Below are 17,211 nucleotides of genomic sequence, written 5' to 3' on the forward strand. Positions count from 1 at the left end.
CAATGCCAGGGTAATTGTGCGATAATTCACCCTTGGCGACTTTCTGCTTTGCAAAGCCGATTGTCGGAGGTCATGGCGCCATACGTGGAAAGCTAGCACCCAAATGGGAAGGTACATACAAGGTGCCTGAGGTCACAAGCATGGGGGTTTATTGGCTTCAACCTCTTTAAGGGAAAGACATTTCATGTTACTAGAATGTGTGCAACCTTAGTGGATAACATAGCTAAAGGGCTCATGCTTCAACCAACGACTCAAAGGCTCTACCTAATTAGATCGGGCCAACGTCTCAAGTGCAACGCTCAGAAAGGGGATCACTTTGAGCTGCTAACTCAAATGAGAGATTCCTTACTTGCTTGGAGGTTCCCCGCCAACACTTGGCTGGAGCAGTCCTCTAAGGACTCCATCCTAGGAAAAGGTCATACATATCATAATCTTGATCACAAGGGAACCCCCCTCCCCCAATTTGATACTCGACGCGGGCGGTTCTGACCAAAATAGTCTCCAACCAACACTAGAGTTCAGTTGCGAGCGAGTTCAACAACACTCAGGAAAAGACTCTATTGAACACTTCCAAAAGAGTTTAAGTACGTGTTCACCTCGTGAAACAAGTGAAAAGCAAACAAGAGTTGAATTTTGAAAGTTATCATTTCGAACATAATTTTTGATGTTGTTGTGGTGAAAATAATTGGAACGCTAGTGTCGGCTAGTGTAATAGTATTTTTGGTCTATACGGCTGGTACACTAATAATTACGGTTTAGGGTCGGTAATGACAATCAATGTGTTGCGTCAACTTAAGTCGGTTGAACCGCTGCTAAATGTAGCGTCAACTCTCGTGATCGACGTTAAGTATTAGCTTCTAGCTGTTTAATGCTAGCCCTGGTGCCGACACTAAGTTGATGCTAAATCGGCTTTAGCATCAACTTTTGTCTTGTTAATCGACGCTAATTCGCGTTTTTCTTATTGTGAGAACTATCGTGCTGATAATGTGTTATATATGGATACGAAGTAATCAAGTAGATAAAGAGATGAGAAGGAGGAGCAAGATACACATAAATAATGTAATGAGATATCATGCAAAGTACTTAAGTACACCCTTTTCCCATATGTGTAATATTAGGTTAAGAGTGAAGTAAAATATAGTACAAAGTATAACCTTAAAATACAGTCTAGCTCATGTATTCTACGTCTAACTCTAATCAAATCAGATGATGAGGCATCAATATATATTTAGAACAAAAACAACTTATTAAGAATTAACAAGTAATCTGTTGCTGAGATACTCCTTCTCGGAAGCTTCATGTGCAGGGGGGGCAGAGGGGACAAAGTGAAGACGGAGAATTAGACAAAACTTGTCACAATTTTGGCCAAATGGAGCTAAACCAACCACAGGTACGGGGTTGTTTATGTAATTCCACAGGATCCTCTGTCTTATTAAATACTAGTTCGTTGTCTCTTCTATTTGTAGTTTATTCACTACACCAACATCAATATGAGCTCAAGACAAGGTCCTTCTCTTCCATTCCTCTAAAAGATAAAAAAAATCCCTTTACATGTAGACCTGAAGAAAGAAGGCTCCATTATATCCTTTTTCATTTTACCACTTTTGTATCATGGCTTTCCATGCACTTTCCACTGTCCTTGGAACATCTTCATGATTTTCTGTGAGGTGAGTCAGACAGAGACAGCTTTGCCTTTGAGTCTCCTATGTTGGATCTGTGGGTTTGTGCAAATTCTAGGATTTTGTCCTTTGTTTTTTATTGGATTGAATGGAATTCCATTTTAGCATAAGGAAATTTTGTTTTACAAATTTCTCTTAAATGAAGCAGGAGCAAGATTTTGATGAAATTAGAGCAAATTGGAATTATTGAATTGTTTTTGTGTTTGATTTTTTTTTCTTCTTTTGTCTGTTTTGGTTTTTGGTAATTGGGTTGAAGAGATTTTGTTAGAGCAACTCCAACCCTTGGTTCCTTATCTGGTTTCTTAACACACTATTCAGCACTATTCTGCACTATTCCTGTGGGCCCGTACTGCCACATCAGACTTAAGAAACTCCTAAGGAACTGAACCAGATTTTGCTCCAACCCATGGTTTCTTAAATTACTATTTGAAGGGTCCCACCCGTGTCCCACCATACAACATAAATTAATAATATTTATTTTCACACAATTTAGATTTAAAATTTAATACTAAATCAATTAAAAAATAATTTAATTAATATTTATACAAATTTAATTTAAATTTACTTAATAAAACCGGTCAAACCGGTAAATTCAAAAAAATTTAAAAAAAAAAAAGCCCAAACGGGCAGAAAACCGGGTCCAGCCGGTCTTGACCGGCTGGACCGGTCCCAAACGGTTGGATGACCGGCTAACCCGGTCATCCACTATAAATACTCCCTTATCACTCCCTCCCTCATTAACCCTAGCCGTTTCCCCTTTCTTCTTCCTCTGCTCTTCTTTTCTTCTTCCTCTGCTCTTCCTCTGCTCTTCTTTTCTTCTTCCTCTTCTCTTCTTCCTCACAGCCAACTCCTCACCTCCTTCGACCCGCCACCTCACCGCCTCCTCACCGCCACCAAACACCCACAACCTCAAACAAAACCCACCTCTCCGCCACCAAACACCCACAACCACAACCAAAACCACCTCACCGCCACTCACCCGCCACCAAACAACCTTCACCGCCACCAAACCCGCCTCACCGTCTCCTCATCGCCACCAAACACCCACCACCGCAACCAAAACTTACCCCAGCCGCCATCAAAGCTTCAATCCGGACCCAAATCGCCCCTCAAGCACTGGATCGGAGACATGCAGGCCTTCCACCCTCCGCCACCGCCACCAGATCGGAGAAAAACAACCGGATCAAGCTTTCCTTTACACCCTTCAGCTTCTGTAATTTTTTTTTTTTCATTTTTCTTTGTAAAAATTTAATCTTCTGAAGCTTTGTAATTATTTTCTATTTTTATTGTTTGAATAAAATTGTAGGTAGTTCATGCAATCTGTTTCTACTATTTCTTCCCTCTGAAATCTGTTGGAAGTGAATGTGAGAGAAAGTATGTTATTTTAATTAAGAAACTGATAAAGCAGAGTTGCTTGCAGAAGCAACTCTGCCCACTTTTCCTTAGCTAAGGAACCTTAAGGAACCCTGCTCCAATGGGTAAGAAACTGGCCCTTGGTTTCTTAACAACTCCAACCTGGTTAAGAAACCAGCGTTGGAGTTGCTCTTATGTTCTAGATAGAAGAGAGAGAAAGCTGAATTGGGTCATTTTGGAATCATGATAATTTTTTTCATGTTCTTTCATATTGAAATTATATATTATATGTAGTCTGTCTCTCTACTTATATGTACTAAATAAGTGATATTATTTAAATATTTACTTGGCATTTATGTAGTTTTGAGTTTCTGATTGAGCTTCTGTTTAACTTGACTCTACACAGGAGGTATTGCTGCTTTAGGAGGGAAAATGTGTTCAAAGGTGAAAGAAATCCAGTATTTGAAGAGAGAGTAACTAACTAACTAATTATAATGGCTGTGGTAAGTCATGTGCTAGCAACTCCACAAGGGATCATTTCCGGGAACTCACTTGGTGATTTTAGGCTTCCTAGAATGTTGACCACAAGGAGAGAAATTATAGAAGAGCCTAATCAAAGTGTTGTTAATGACACAATCTATGTTGCTGTGGCAAAAGATGTGAAAGATAGCAGACTAAATCTTATATGGGCAATACAGAACTCTGGAGGAAAGAAAATTTGCATCCTTCACGTTCACGTGCCATCACATATGATCCCCATCAGTGACAGTAAGTTCGCAACAGCATATATATACCTCTGATCTCTCTATATGGATATACATATACTTGAGGCGTATCAACTGAGAGTAATTTTTATTGTGAGAGATGAGAGCATTAAATCGTGACCATATAATTATAAATGAATGGTTGAGATTTAATGTCATTTAATGATCATGTGATTTTTTTAAAAAGTCATGTGACTTTATGTTTTAATCTTGATCATTCATGTTAGATTTAATGGTCACGATTTGATTCTCTCATCTCTCACAATAAATATTGCTCTCACTTGATACACTCCCTACATATACCTTAGTATTAATTAAAATGTATAATTAATTCAAATAAATTGAAATTAAAACTTTAAAGCCAGAGAAGAAACGTGTGGTATTTAAAGTGTTGGACATGGAACTATGGAAGAGTGAACTCACACATGTAGGTTGGGGTGAGTGTGTGGATTATATGTGAGTGTAGTGCCTGGTTCAAAAAATTTAAGATAATTGGACATAGAACACTAAAGGCTATAAACTATGAGAAAAGGGAAGATACACCGTCAGTGTAAACTTTTTTTACACAGACATTCAATTGTTTTCCGCCACATCAGAAATTATAATTGTAATTTAATTGAAATAAATGAAGAATATAAGTATTTATCCCATGTGGCATACAATCATTGGATGACAGTGTAAAACTTATTTACACTGACAGTACATATCCATTAAACTCATAAACTATTACGGTCCCCTTCATTAATTCCATGTGAGACTTGATTAGTCTGAGTTTGACTTGTTATTGCCTAAATTTGTACTTAAGTCTAACCTTAGAGTCATCCATGTGAGCTATTTTTTTTTTGTCTTGAACTTGATTCTCATGTTGATTTAAGTTGATAGTTTTCTTTTTCATTTAGCACATTCATTTTCTTTTTTAACTATGTTTTTACTATTTTTTTTTGGATTTTTTTTTATAATAACATGTCATTTAAACTTGATCGAACTATAGGTAGTGTTTGGCCCAGCTTATTTCTGACTTAAAAGTCACTTTTAAGGTAAAGTTGGGCCAAACAGATTTTAACATAAGCTCCTTAAAAAATAAGCTCCTTAAATTTTACAAAGAAAATGAAGAAAAGTAACTTATAAGCCAAGGCTATCAATAGGAGCTTTTTTGAAAAGGCTAAATTTTATTTCATGCATCTATTGTGTGGATCGCTAAGTCACTAATCATCAAACTTCGTTCTTCACCATTACATGCTATCAAAGGGCATCCGCTAACTGGTCGAATAGAAAGAAGGATGAAACTTGGAAGTGATGGTTTGAAAAGGAGGATGAACTCTGTCATGGTGGTCACAGGCCAAGACATGGTATTTAAAAAAAAAATTGACAGGAACAAGACCCTTTCCTTCTTCACAAATTTTTGTTTCTATTTTGATTTTTACTGATATTGTTGACGAAATCAATTTCAAAGTGTTATGGAAGGGTTAATTTTGGTGTTTTCAACAGGGAAATGACCATGTCTGGAAAGATGGATTGAGTCACTTGAGTGGATGAAAACTTTTTTAAATTGCAAAATTGCTTCCTTTAGATTTGCTTTGACCATTGTGTTTGATCTGTATAATACTTGTGGGCAAAAGTGTCGTGAAGCTTTGTGAAGGTTTGATCATGTATATAAAAGCGCAAGTCAAGTGTTTGACAAAATGTTTAGATGAGTACGTGTGAATAGCACATGTTATTTAAGGTGGAAAAATATGAAAATTACCAAACAACTTTAACCTTATATTTAAAGCTCTTATTTTTATCTTTAGCTTTAAAGTAACTTTTAAGTTAAAAAAAAGTCGGGCCAAACGCTACCATAATACACCTTGTTGAAAATTTGGAAGCGCGAACCCAAAATATACTTATAGTATAAATGAGAGTATGAGCTACGTGTGAATGTGGAGTGTGGTCTAAAATCTTAAAACAATTGAACCTAGAAAACTTAAGGCTATAAACTATTGTAGCCTCCTAAATCTATTTCATGTGCAACTTTGTTTTGTTTCAACAAAAAAGATTAATACTTTGAAATAGTACTCTATTTTAAAAGCAATAGATATTTTGAAAACAAAAGACAACTTTTGATATTCAAGAAAAATTAAAATAAAGGCTTATGTATGCATAAAATCTTTAAAATTAAGCAATTTTGGCACCTCCTTTAAATTTAATATACATAAAATCATTAAATCTTCATTTTTTCAAACATCTTCATTTTCTTTTCAACTATTTTACTTATGATGAATTTGACATATGATAGAATTATAAGTTTAAAAATAAAAAGTTAGTTACATTTTGACAATTTTAAAATATTTTTAGGATATGAGATTAGGTTATAGAGGTGAAAATTTGTGATTTTAAAATTTAGTTTTGATTCATTGACACTCATCTTTCTCTTCCATTTTATTTACACTCACTATCTTTTTCTTATTTTGTATCACATTATCTATCATATATCTCATTCTTTTTCATTTGTGCCTTTTTTTTTTTACTTGGTGTAAGTGTAACAAATTTGGGAACAAAAACATATTGTTTTTATTTTTGAATGAAATTTATTATTTTGATCAGAATAACGCCTAAAATGATTAAATTATTGAACATGGAAAGATTTATTTTTGAAAGCGATAATTTAAGTAGAATAATGATGATAGAAGAATTTGATTTACAACAATTAAAAAGTCGTGAGACTAAATATGCATGATAAAAATAAGAGACTATCCCCGTAGGATAGCTTAAGTGGTAGGAGTTAGGGGATATATCGATTGGGTAGGGGGAGACTTAAATCAACGTAGTTAAGAGTAAGCGGTCTAAAAGTGTAATTAACCCTAAAATAAACTAATTTGAGGCTATAATATATAAAAACAATTGAAAATATTAACAAATGTGAAGGTAAAACAATTGAAAATATTTGATCATAACGAAATTTTAAAAAATATAACAAAATTAAACAACGGTAAAATCAAAGTACAAAATATTATCTTACGACATTATTTTATTATCTGGTGCTGCATAATTCTTGAAAATGCTTACACAATTTTCATCATTTTCTGATATGGGCGTGTTAATTTGGTTTTTTACAGTGGGTGCTAAATTTCCAGCAAGTGCATTGAAAGAGCAGGAAGTTGAAGCTTACCGCGAAGTTGAAAGGCAAGACATGCATAAAACTCTGGATGCTTATCTTCTTATCTGTCAAAGGATGGGGGTAATTATTCTCCTAACCCTGTACATGCATGCATGTAAGTGCAGAATTAATTTCAAAAGTTGCATGATTTTTTTACTGATTTTTCTTTTTTTGTGTAGGTGCGGGCAGAGAAACTACACATTGAAATGAATTGTATTGAAAAAGGAATTGTAGAACTCATCTCCACTTATAACATACAAAAGCTTGTAATGGGAGCAGCTTCAGACAAGTACCATTCAAGGTAATTAAGAAGCCCCCAGAGGCAAAACACATTATTTATGCCATAGTATATGTTTCATGTAACTTAAGTTGGACTGTGCTTTATTTCATAAATTCTAATTAATGATCTTATAATTTAGTCTAGGCCTGATTCTATCATAAAAACTAGCTTAAGGGTGAGGGTTGCTCTTCCATTTATGAGGACTATTATAGCCATATCTCTTGTCCATGTGAGACTTCTCAACAGACTCACTCATGCCTAGAGGTGGACATCTAGAGCATGGGATTTCCAGGAATGAACATCTGCAGATGACCTATATATAGGTGGTCTCAATAAACGACTTTAGGATATACTCTGATGCCATCTTAAAATTTGGGTTAAACCTAACTCTACCCTAAAAGCTAGCTTTGAGAGTGAGAGTTGTTCTACCCTTTATAAAGATTATTTTGGTCATATCTTTAGTCAATGTGAGACTTCTCGACTAAACCATTTGTTGCTTGAATAATTTACAATTCCATGTTAGCTATGGTGAAGTCAACAAAGTGTTTTCACTGAGCACCACTTACATGATATTGCAGGAGAATGACAGACCTCAGATCTAAGAAAGCTATCTATGTAAAGGAACAAGCTCCAGCTTCTTGTCGTATACAATTCATTTGCAAAGGATACCTTATCTACACAAGGTAGGTTATTTTTTGGTTACTGATCTTTTCTCATATGACTAGGGATGCTTACTTAGTTATCATATTCTTAGTTTAGTTAGAGCTTAGTTTGAGTTGGTTATACAAAATTGAAGTTGGTTATATGCTATTAGTGTGTGTGCTTGCAGTAGAAATTGGTATTGTATCATTCCATTGTGTATCTTTGAATATTGTGCAACCTCCTTGGTTTACTTTTTCTCTTGAGAATTAATCTCTCATCCTTCCTCTTCTTGATTTATCTCAATTTACTAATTCGGTATCAGCTTAATGAAGTCAATCTAGCCCCGTGGATATCTCATGATGGGCTAGGAGCATTTCTCTAAATATCAAGTCTGCAATCTCCACGCTTCATATATTCAACTCTGGGCATTATGGGTGTGTTAAGTTCTCACATATACTAGAGCTATGATCAAAGAAGTCATTATAAAGGGTAGGGTTAATTCTCATCTCTAAGTAAATTAGCTTTTGGGGTAGAATTGGGTCAAGTAGATAGAGTAACATGAAGATATATGTAGTTCTGGAGGAAGCTTGATTGTGTCCTTAGGGCACTAAGCTCAATAATAATTTCATAAAGCTATATTTTTTTGAGTTTTCTTTGAATTTGTATGATTTTCTGCACTCTGCCACAGTATTATCATTGCACTTGGTTATATTATCTTGGGTACTGAACTGAGTACCACATCAAATCAGGGATCGCAGTTTGAGTGGAGGAAATGTAGGGGTCACATCTCCTTTGGTGCAGCAAATGCCAAACACTGAAGTTGGGCTTTTAACTCACTTTAGATCTCATTCTGTTTCCTTTGGGAAAAGTGTGAAAGATCAAGTGTTATTTCGCAGAGCAAGCTCCACCAATGATGGACATGGAAAGAGCATTGCATCTGTTTTCTCACCGTGCTCTCAGAGTGGTTCAGTAATGAGCCCAAATTTGATTAATGATGGAAGTGAAAATGTATTGGAATTGAGTTTGAGGGGACTTTCTAGTATTAAAGAGGATCTCCATCATTCATCGCCTCCTAGTGTGCTGGTACTTACATACTTCCTAATGTTCGAGTCATTTGGCGATAGAAAATCTTGATCCGTTTTTTATTGAGTTTTTGCAATTGAATTTATGATATGTAACACTTAATTTGATTTATTGAACATTGTGAACACTAGCAGGATGGTGGAATGAATGATACTCTTTATGATCAACTAGAGCAGGCAATGTCTGAGGCTGAGAATGCTAGGTGTGATGTGTATCAAGAAGCTCTTAGGCGTGGGAAAGCTGAAAAATTTGCCATTGATGCTATACGCAGGGTAATTGTTCTTCTCAGCTTTTAATGTAAAGGTTCTTGACCTTGCATCTTCTAATATATTTTAATGTGGTTTCATGCAAATATTTGAACCATTCAATTTACAGACTAAAGCCACTGAAATCATGTATAAAGAAGAGCTGAAACAAAGGAAAGAGGCAGAGGAAGAACTAGACAATGCAAAAGCAGAAATTGATAACATGATTAGCCAAAGGGACAAAGTTAATAAGGAGCTCCAACTTGCTCGAGATCAGAAGACATCACTACGGAATCAAATTACATCAACTGAACTTACCATGAAGGATTTGGAGCAGAAGATTATGTCTGCTGTGGATCTGTTACAAAACTGCAAGAATGAACGAGATGATTTGCAAATTCAGCGCGATAATGCTTTGAGAGAGGCTGAAAATTTTAAAAAAGAACAAGGAGAGGCCTCAAGCACACATCATGTGCTTCCACTCTTCTCTGAATTCTCTTTCTCAGAGATTGTAGAAGCAACAGGTAACTTCAATCCATCCATGAAGATTGGTGAAGGTGGATATGGAAGTATATTCAGAGGTATCCTGCGTCACACTGAGGTGGCTATCAAAATGTTGAACCCCAACAGCACACAAGGACCCTCAGAGTTCCAACAGGAGGTAGATCAATGGTTTGAGTGTTGTTTGATATTTTCAACAGCATCCTATTTTGGTCTGCAGTAATCTTTTATAGCTGGTTACATTATAATCTGAAACATCTACCCTAAATTCTAAGATAGTACCAGAATCAATCTTAGACCTATTTATTGGGCTACCTGCATATGTCCAATTCTGCAAAGTTAACGCTCCAGATGTCCATCCCTGGCATGAGGGATGTGTTAAGGTCTCATATTGACAAGGCTTATGTCCAAAATAGTCCTTAAAAATGGTAGAGAAATCCTCACCTTTGACCTAACTTTTGGGGTAGACTTAGGCCTAACCCGAATTCTAAGATATCTTAAATTGGTTGTAATATATTAAGTTAATATATGTAAGGCTATGAGGCGGAATTTGATCTTAACTTGTCTAGATTTGCACTGAAAGTGTGAAACAAGTATATGTTTTGACCCCACTTTTGATTTTGTATCAGGTTGAAGTATTGAGCAAGTTAAGGCATCCAAATCTTATCACACTTATAGGAGCCTGCCCAGAATCATGGACTCTTGTCTATGAGTATCTCCCCAATGGAAGCCTTGAAGATCGTCTCTGTTGCAAGGATAACACGCATGCATTATCGTGGCAAACTCGGATAAACATTGCGACAGAACTATGTTCTGCTCTCATTTTTCTCCACTCTAGTAAACCTCACAGCATAGTGCATGCTGACTTAAAACCCTCCAACATTCTCCTTGATGCAAACCTTGTTAGTAAGCTCAGCGACTTCGGGATCTGCCGCGTACTATCCTGTCAAGAGGATTCTAGTAACAATAGCACAGAGTTTTGGAGAACTATGCCAAAAGGAACTTTTGTGTACATGGATCCTGAATTCCTCAATTCAGGGGAACTTACTGAAAAATCAGATGTTTATTCATTTGGTATCATACTTTTGAGGTTGATTACTGGGAGACCAGCCTTGGGAATAATAAAAGAAGTGCAATGTGCTTTGCATGCTGGCAAGTTGAAATCCCTCTTGGATCCTTTGTCTGGAGACTTGCCATTTGAGCAGGCTGAGAAGTTGGCTTGCTTGGCTTTGAGGTGTTGTGATATGAACAGAAATAGCAGGCCAAACCTTCATTCAGATGTATGGAGGACACTGGAGCTAATGAGGGCATCTTGTGGAGGCACACACACCTTTGAACTAAGTTCTCAAGGGCACTGCCAGCCTCCTCCATATTTTATTTGTCCTATCTTACAGGTGACTACCTCTTTCCATCTTCATTTTCAGTTTGAGTTCATTCAAAATGATAGATTTTACTGCTCTAAAGTGAGAGAGTTGCTTCAAGGGTAAAGTTATCACAACCATTGATTGAGAAATTAACGGTTACAATTTAAAGAACATTGTAATTTGTTATGCATGTGTAAGTATACCATGACAATCTCAATCATGGTCATTTAGATTTAGCTCATCTAAAGTGAGGGAGACACTTTAGGAGTCCGGCTCCTCTAAAGTGAGTACAAAGTAAGTCATCACAACCATTGATTGGGTTTCTTTATTGACTTTTCAAAGTAGGTACTCACTATTAATGATTATGACGACTTACTTTCTAATGTGACCATCTCACTTTAGAGGAGCCAAATCCACACTTTAGAGCATAAAGTAAATCACCACAACCATTGATTTAGGATAAGTAGTTGAGATTTAAAGAACATCACAATTTAATAAATTTATTACAATGTGCAAGTATATGATCCCAACCTCAACCACTTATTTGTCAATCAACAATTGTGATGACTTTCTTTACCTTCTATAGTGACTCCCTCACTTTAAAGAATGGTGAGACCCACATGCATTTCGACCCATAAAAGAGAGTTGAAAAGAGTGTTAAAGTGAATGTTGTTACAACTAATCTTGGAACAATGAACAATTCAAGCAAATGAAATGCACCCCTGTAGTCAATTGTCCTTGAAAGTTCTACATACTCTTGGCTTGTTGTGAATAAATTTTACCTTGCATTTATTTCAAAAACTGAGTGAACTAGCTAATACTTGGCTATTCCCAACTCCCAATCTTATTTTATATCTTTTTAAGCTTCATATTCATGCAAAGATTTTCCAAATCCATGGATCAATGAATCATAGAGCTTTGAATAGAAAAATCATCTAGGAAAGTTCCTCCTCATAATGTTCCTACTTTGCAGGAAGTCATGCGAGATCCACATGTGGCTGCAGATGGTTTCACTTATGAAGCTGAAGCTATACGAGGATGGCTGGAAAGCGGTCATGACACTTCACCAAGGACAAGTTCTAAGCTTACACATTACAATCTTGTTTCCAACCATGCTCTCCGCTATGCAATCCAGGACTGGCTTCAAAGTCATTGATCAAGCTTCTCATTTTCTCTCTTAACATTTGATTAAATTGTAGCTTGCATGTTTACATTAAGTTTCTAGGAGAAAGCTGTTATTACAAGTGTTTTCTTCTATCAGTTTTGTTTCTTTACAGGTCTTTAAAATATGGAAACCACATTTTATAGCCATCCTGTTGTATAGGTTCTAGTTGTACCCAATCTACCCATGTGTTTATTTATCTTAAGTTAATGTAAAAGAGAAGCATGTATGATGTACATAGCTACTTATGGCAGTAGAGTTTGTTGTGTAATTATCTATAGTTTCAATTAGAATTTTTAAAGTGGAATAATGTGTTTCTCCTTTCTGTCCTTCTGCAAACAGCTACAGAGCAAGCTGTAGAGTATATGTCCTTCAATTACTGTATGACTTTTATATTTACTATCACGGGTACCACGAGTCAGGACATGCATATGGGACATTTGGTTGTTTATAAAGTATTTACAAATCATTCACCAATATAATTATCATGTCGGCAGCAAAATGAAACACACAACATTTTGAGAATGCAAAAATCTTTTACACTATCTTGTATATGAATAAAGCTCTAAAATTAATATAATTTTGTTTTCTATTTCATTCAATCTCATTTTATTCTTCTAAAAGTAATTATTGTTTTAATTTCTATGTAAATATAATAGAACTTAATAATTGCTGCGCACATGAAAGTGAAGACATGTTTAGACAGTAACCGGTTCATGAGATCAACATGGCCCACACGGCTTCCTTCACAAATGCCAAACAAAGTGGAAAGTGGAAGGACCACCGTAGGACAACATAATAATAAATCAATAATTAAGCCTGTATAAATCATAGGCTTGTTCTTTAATGTCGAATAGGTCAAGTATTAATTATACAAAATCTTTCGTAGATGGATGACATGGGTTACCATTTTCTCATTGAAATATATATATATATGATCATATTTGTATAGCAACTAGATTTTTCACCCGTGCGTTGCACGGGGGAGCATATATCAATCAATTCATACTTTATAAACAAATAAGTAAGTATAAATCCGCGCAACAATATGACGACGACTTTTAAAACGACATAAATTTACACCAATTGACCAAAATATTTAAACGATTTCCATGAATAGAAGAGCATACACCTGTATAGATTAAATCATGCAATGGTATTCAATTGAATAAACCATCAAATAAGAACAACTCCATTATGAAAAGGATTTGAGGTTCTACACAGTGTCGCAATGAATGATATACAAAATTGATAATAAATTAGCAAAATGATGTCTAGTTGATCCAAGCTATTCCTCAGGGAAAACTCCTCTATAATCGGAGATGAAGATTCACCCTTCAGCTTTCCATAAGCCAAAAAAATGACAAATTAAAATAGACACTCTAAATCCTTAGGGGCAGTTGAAAAGTGTTTAAACCTTGATTTATCGTGAGTACTGAGTACAATTAAAAATCTGATCACATTAACCTATCCAAATGAGTCATCAACCTTGCTTCTTTGTCCACCCTCAACCTCGCCAGAGATGGTGCAAGAATTTGAATTCAAATGGAAAGAAAAATCAATCCTAGAATTCAAACGAAAAATATTAAATGGTAACTAACAGTTAATAAAAAATACTCACAAATTACATATCACCGGAGAAAACCGCAACAACAGCTTGGCGGCGGCCGCGGGTGGAGAAGGCAGTGCAACAAAGACTATTTGGAGGATGAATCTCAGTTCAAACACAAACGTAAAAGAACAATTCACAACCACAACTGGAAAAATGAGACTCGGTGAAAGAGAAGAGGGAAGGGGAGTCAAAATCGGGCAGATGGCGATGCCGTTGTTGAGGGATGGTGGTGGACGAAGGGTTCTGATATGAAGATGAGGGGGAGAAGGGTCTCAAAAATATAAAACCAGTTATAAAGAATAGTGGGGATGCACACAGGCAATTGGGAAAAGGGGAGGTGGTGGTAGAAAATCTCGAGAAAGAGATGTTGGGAAACTGAAGAGGAGTAATTGAATCAAGTAGGGTTTAATGATGAATGGTTTCAAAATTTGAAATTTGGGAGATGAAACAACAGCCTAGGTGAAAGGAGAGAGCATTATTTGAAAAAAATCAGAAAAGTTAGGTAAATGCCACATGTACAGTGAAGATGTGAGAAGGGCTGTTAGTTTGACATGTGGAATTCCACTAATTCTAAGAATGCATGAGAGCGTAGAATGCATGAGGAGATGACATCTCAGCATTTGGTCCTTTGAACCTTTGCTCTTTTAATAGTATTATTGATATTGATAATAATTAAATAATTAAATTAATAAAATTTAAATATAAACAACAATATAATAATCAAATTATTAAATTAAATACAACAAACAATTTTTTTGACAAAATAACATGAATCATTGAAACCATGTTAAGAGGGGAATTTTCTTCTAATAATGCCACTAATATACTCTCAATGCCAATCGTCCAGCTCCCCATTACCAACTCATGTTATGTTTGGCCTTTTGCATTTGCAGGTGACATAACTTATTAAGATTTTTCTCCCTTAAACAATTTAATAAGATTTAACCTCCTCCTAATTGAAGAAAGTTGTCTCAGTAGTATCCTTCATAACCTCGTTTCTTATAAGATCCACAAAGCCAATAAGCTAAAAGGCTTCTTCTCTAATCAAAGATAACTATATTTAAATTCCTTGAATTCTTCTATAGTAATATGAAACATAGTAGAGATTCATCTTCTCACATGAAACTTCTTTCCAAGTGGTTCTGACAGTCATCTATTTGAGAGCTTTTCTCGATTCCCATAATGGAATTGAACTCGTTCTGCAAAAGTTCAACAAAATCACACTATTATATAAAACTACGATCCTAATTCTTCTGTAGTAATATGAAACATAGTAGAGATTCATCTTCTCCCATGAAACTTCTTTCCAATTGGTTCTGGCAATCATCTATTTGAGAGCTTTTCTCGATTCCCATAATGGAATTGAACTCGTTCTGCAAAAGTTCAACAAAATCAAACTATTATATAAAACCACGATCCTAACTCGCTTTAACCATACAGACCTTATATTTCAGTTTTAGCACTATCAATAGGAAGATTAGGTTTCAAGTACTCTACCAACTTACCATGTTCAGTGGATAAGTAAGCTCTATATATGTAGACATAGCTAACCCCAACAGAAACAGTACAACTCAAAGTGAAGCTTCTCCTGCTCTAGGCCATGACTTTCAAGATCAGTCTCCTGTTCCAGCAGCCCATCCATAGTCTTAAAGAGCTTTCTCCTTTTGAAAACACAACTACTGCAGCACTTTTTTGCATTTCAAGCAAAAACATACAAACACCAACAGAAGAGACAAACTTTAGAACAAATAAAAGAGAACACAATATTTAACTGCTAATCATAAATAAATAAGAGTAAAAAGGGTGACAACTTGAAATGGTCCTATTCATTGAGGGAGAAGGGACATGACATATTCAATAATTGAAGAACTAATAGTACCATTGCCTTCAAATCCAATCCTTATAGTTTTTCTGCAAAATGAACAATAAGTCCCTTTCAATCAAAGATCACTCATAGAAATTGCTTGAGCTTAACCATCATAAACTCATTGCACCTGTGCATGCATGTTCTCTTATTCTCCTCAATCCTCTTGCTTGTCTGCATGACTTCCACCAATCATTCAGCGCTGCTCCTAATACCCATATATTGACCTGAAAAATTTCAAAAGAAACTCCATTTAGTTACAATTTAATGCCACAATTTAATGTTACGAAGTTTATTGGCTAATTTTATCAACATGAGCAGTTACACCTTCAAAAAGTGAACATTAGCTAAGTTCATGAGAAGGGGGACACCAGTATTAGGAGGCAATGATATTGAATGAGACCAGAATGCATGAGGAAGTGACACATCAAAAAATGGTTCTCATAACCCTTGCTCTTTTAAGAAGATGAAAATGACATAAAAAAGGAACATTAGCTTGATGGCCTTAACCTCTTTCTCTCTTCTTCTGAAGGAAAATTATAGTAATTAAAATAACCATGAAATTATCCCTCTAATTTTATTTCCCTCTATTTATAGCTAATCCCCTCCTAGTACTAACTAAATACTGTAATAATCCCTAACTAACCTAGCAGTAGCTAAGTAATTTACTCTTATGTTACATCCTAACATGTGACTTACAACTGCTTGAGCAGCAAGCATTTATCCTTATTACACCGGTATTCATATAACATCATGTTATTCCTTTTTGTTTAACATCACAAAGGACCATTAATAGATATATATTGGTCAGTTTTACCAAATAATCTTCTAGAACCATAAACTTGGATTTTGGTACCATAATTAAAGTTTAAAACAAAATAATGGTCCTTTCCAATTTATGACACCCATTAGAGTTTCCAAAAGCATTTCCTATGTGCTGCTCAAATGACCTTCAGAAAGTAATCAAAATGGCATGATCAAAACTACATAGATAACTCAAATTGTGACATTTGAGCAGCAAATGAGTTGTTCAGAAAAAGAACAATAAAAGCACCAAATTGCAATAGCAACTATCTATAGGAAAGAAAGCAGATTTCTCGACCCATGTATGAGCTCACCTGGGGTATAATGCGTCTATAAACAGTAGCTGGACTCTATGACCTGTCAACACCAAAGATGAGCTTGTTAACTCAGGTTTCAACAGGATCAGCCAATAATTAGTAGAAAAACCAAAATATAAAAATCCAGATGCCATAAAACAATGAAAATTGGAACAGAAGACATGAACAACATTGTATGGATAAACTCGTATCAGGAAAATGAGCCAGATTTGAAAATATAGGGGTACAAAATATAGGAAATTGAGCACAAAACAGTGGATATGGGAATTAGAATAAAAAACAATACAACGTCACTGTCTCAGCCAAGATATTCTATTGCCATCAATACAGCTTGGTAGCCAATGACTTGTGCAAATACCTTGAAATTTAAAGCATCTGCACCCATTAACAATTCATATCAGAAAC

The 17,211-nt window shown here is 35.5% G+C and overlaps 1 protein-coding gene across 4 annotated transcripts; it reads left to right on the forward strand.

Annotated features, from left to right (window-relative positions):
• Positions 1-1,374: 1,374 nt before the first annotated feature.
• Positions 1,375-12,519, forward strand: LOC130746124 (U-box domain-containing protein 33-like). 4 transcript variants are annotated; one of them, XM_057598661.1, is made up of 10 exons: positions 1,375-1,390; positions 3,439-3,800; positions 6,892-7,013; positions 7,112-7,233; positions 7,791-7,895; positions 8,604-8,937; positions 9,069-9,209; positions 9,313-9,843; positions 10,313-11,077; positions 12,021-12,519. In XM_057598661.1, the coding sequence occupies exons 2-10, from the start codon at positions 3,527-3,529 to the stop codon at positions 12,201-12,203; spliced, it is 2,577 nt and encodes an 858-aa protein (XP_057454644.1). In that variant the 5' UTR covers positions 1,375-1,390; positions 3,439-3,526; the 3' UTR covers positions 12,204-12,519. The 4 variants fall into 4 exon arrangements, with proteins under 4 accessions (XP_057454644.1, XP_057454643.1, XP_057454642.1 ...); XM_057598660.1 differs by lacking the exon at positions 1,375-1,390 and adding an exon at positions 1,467-1,667; XM_057598659.1 differs by lacking the exon at positions 1,375-1,390 and adding an exon at positions 2,399-2,892.
• The last annotated feature ends 4,692 nt before the right edge of the window (positions 12,520-17,211 follow it).

Source organism: Lotus japonicus, chromosome 3, assembly GCF_012489685.1.
Source record: "Lotus japonicus ecotype B-129 chromosome 3, LjGifu_v1.2".
Classification (NCBI taxonomy): domain Eukaryota; kingdom Viridiplantae; phylum Streptophyta; class Magnoliopsida; order Fabales; family Fabaceae; genus Lotus; species Lotus japonicus.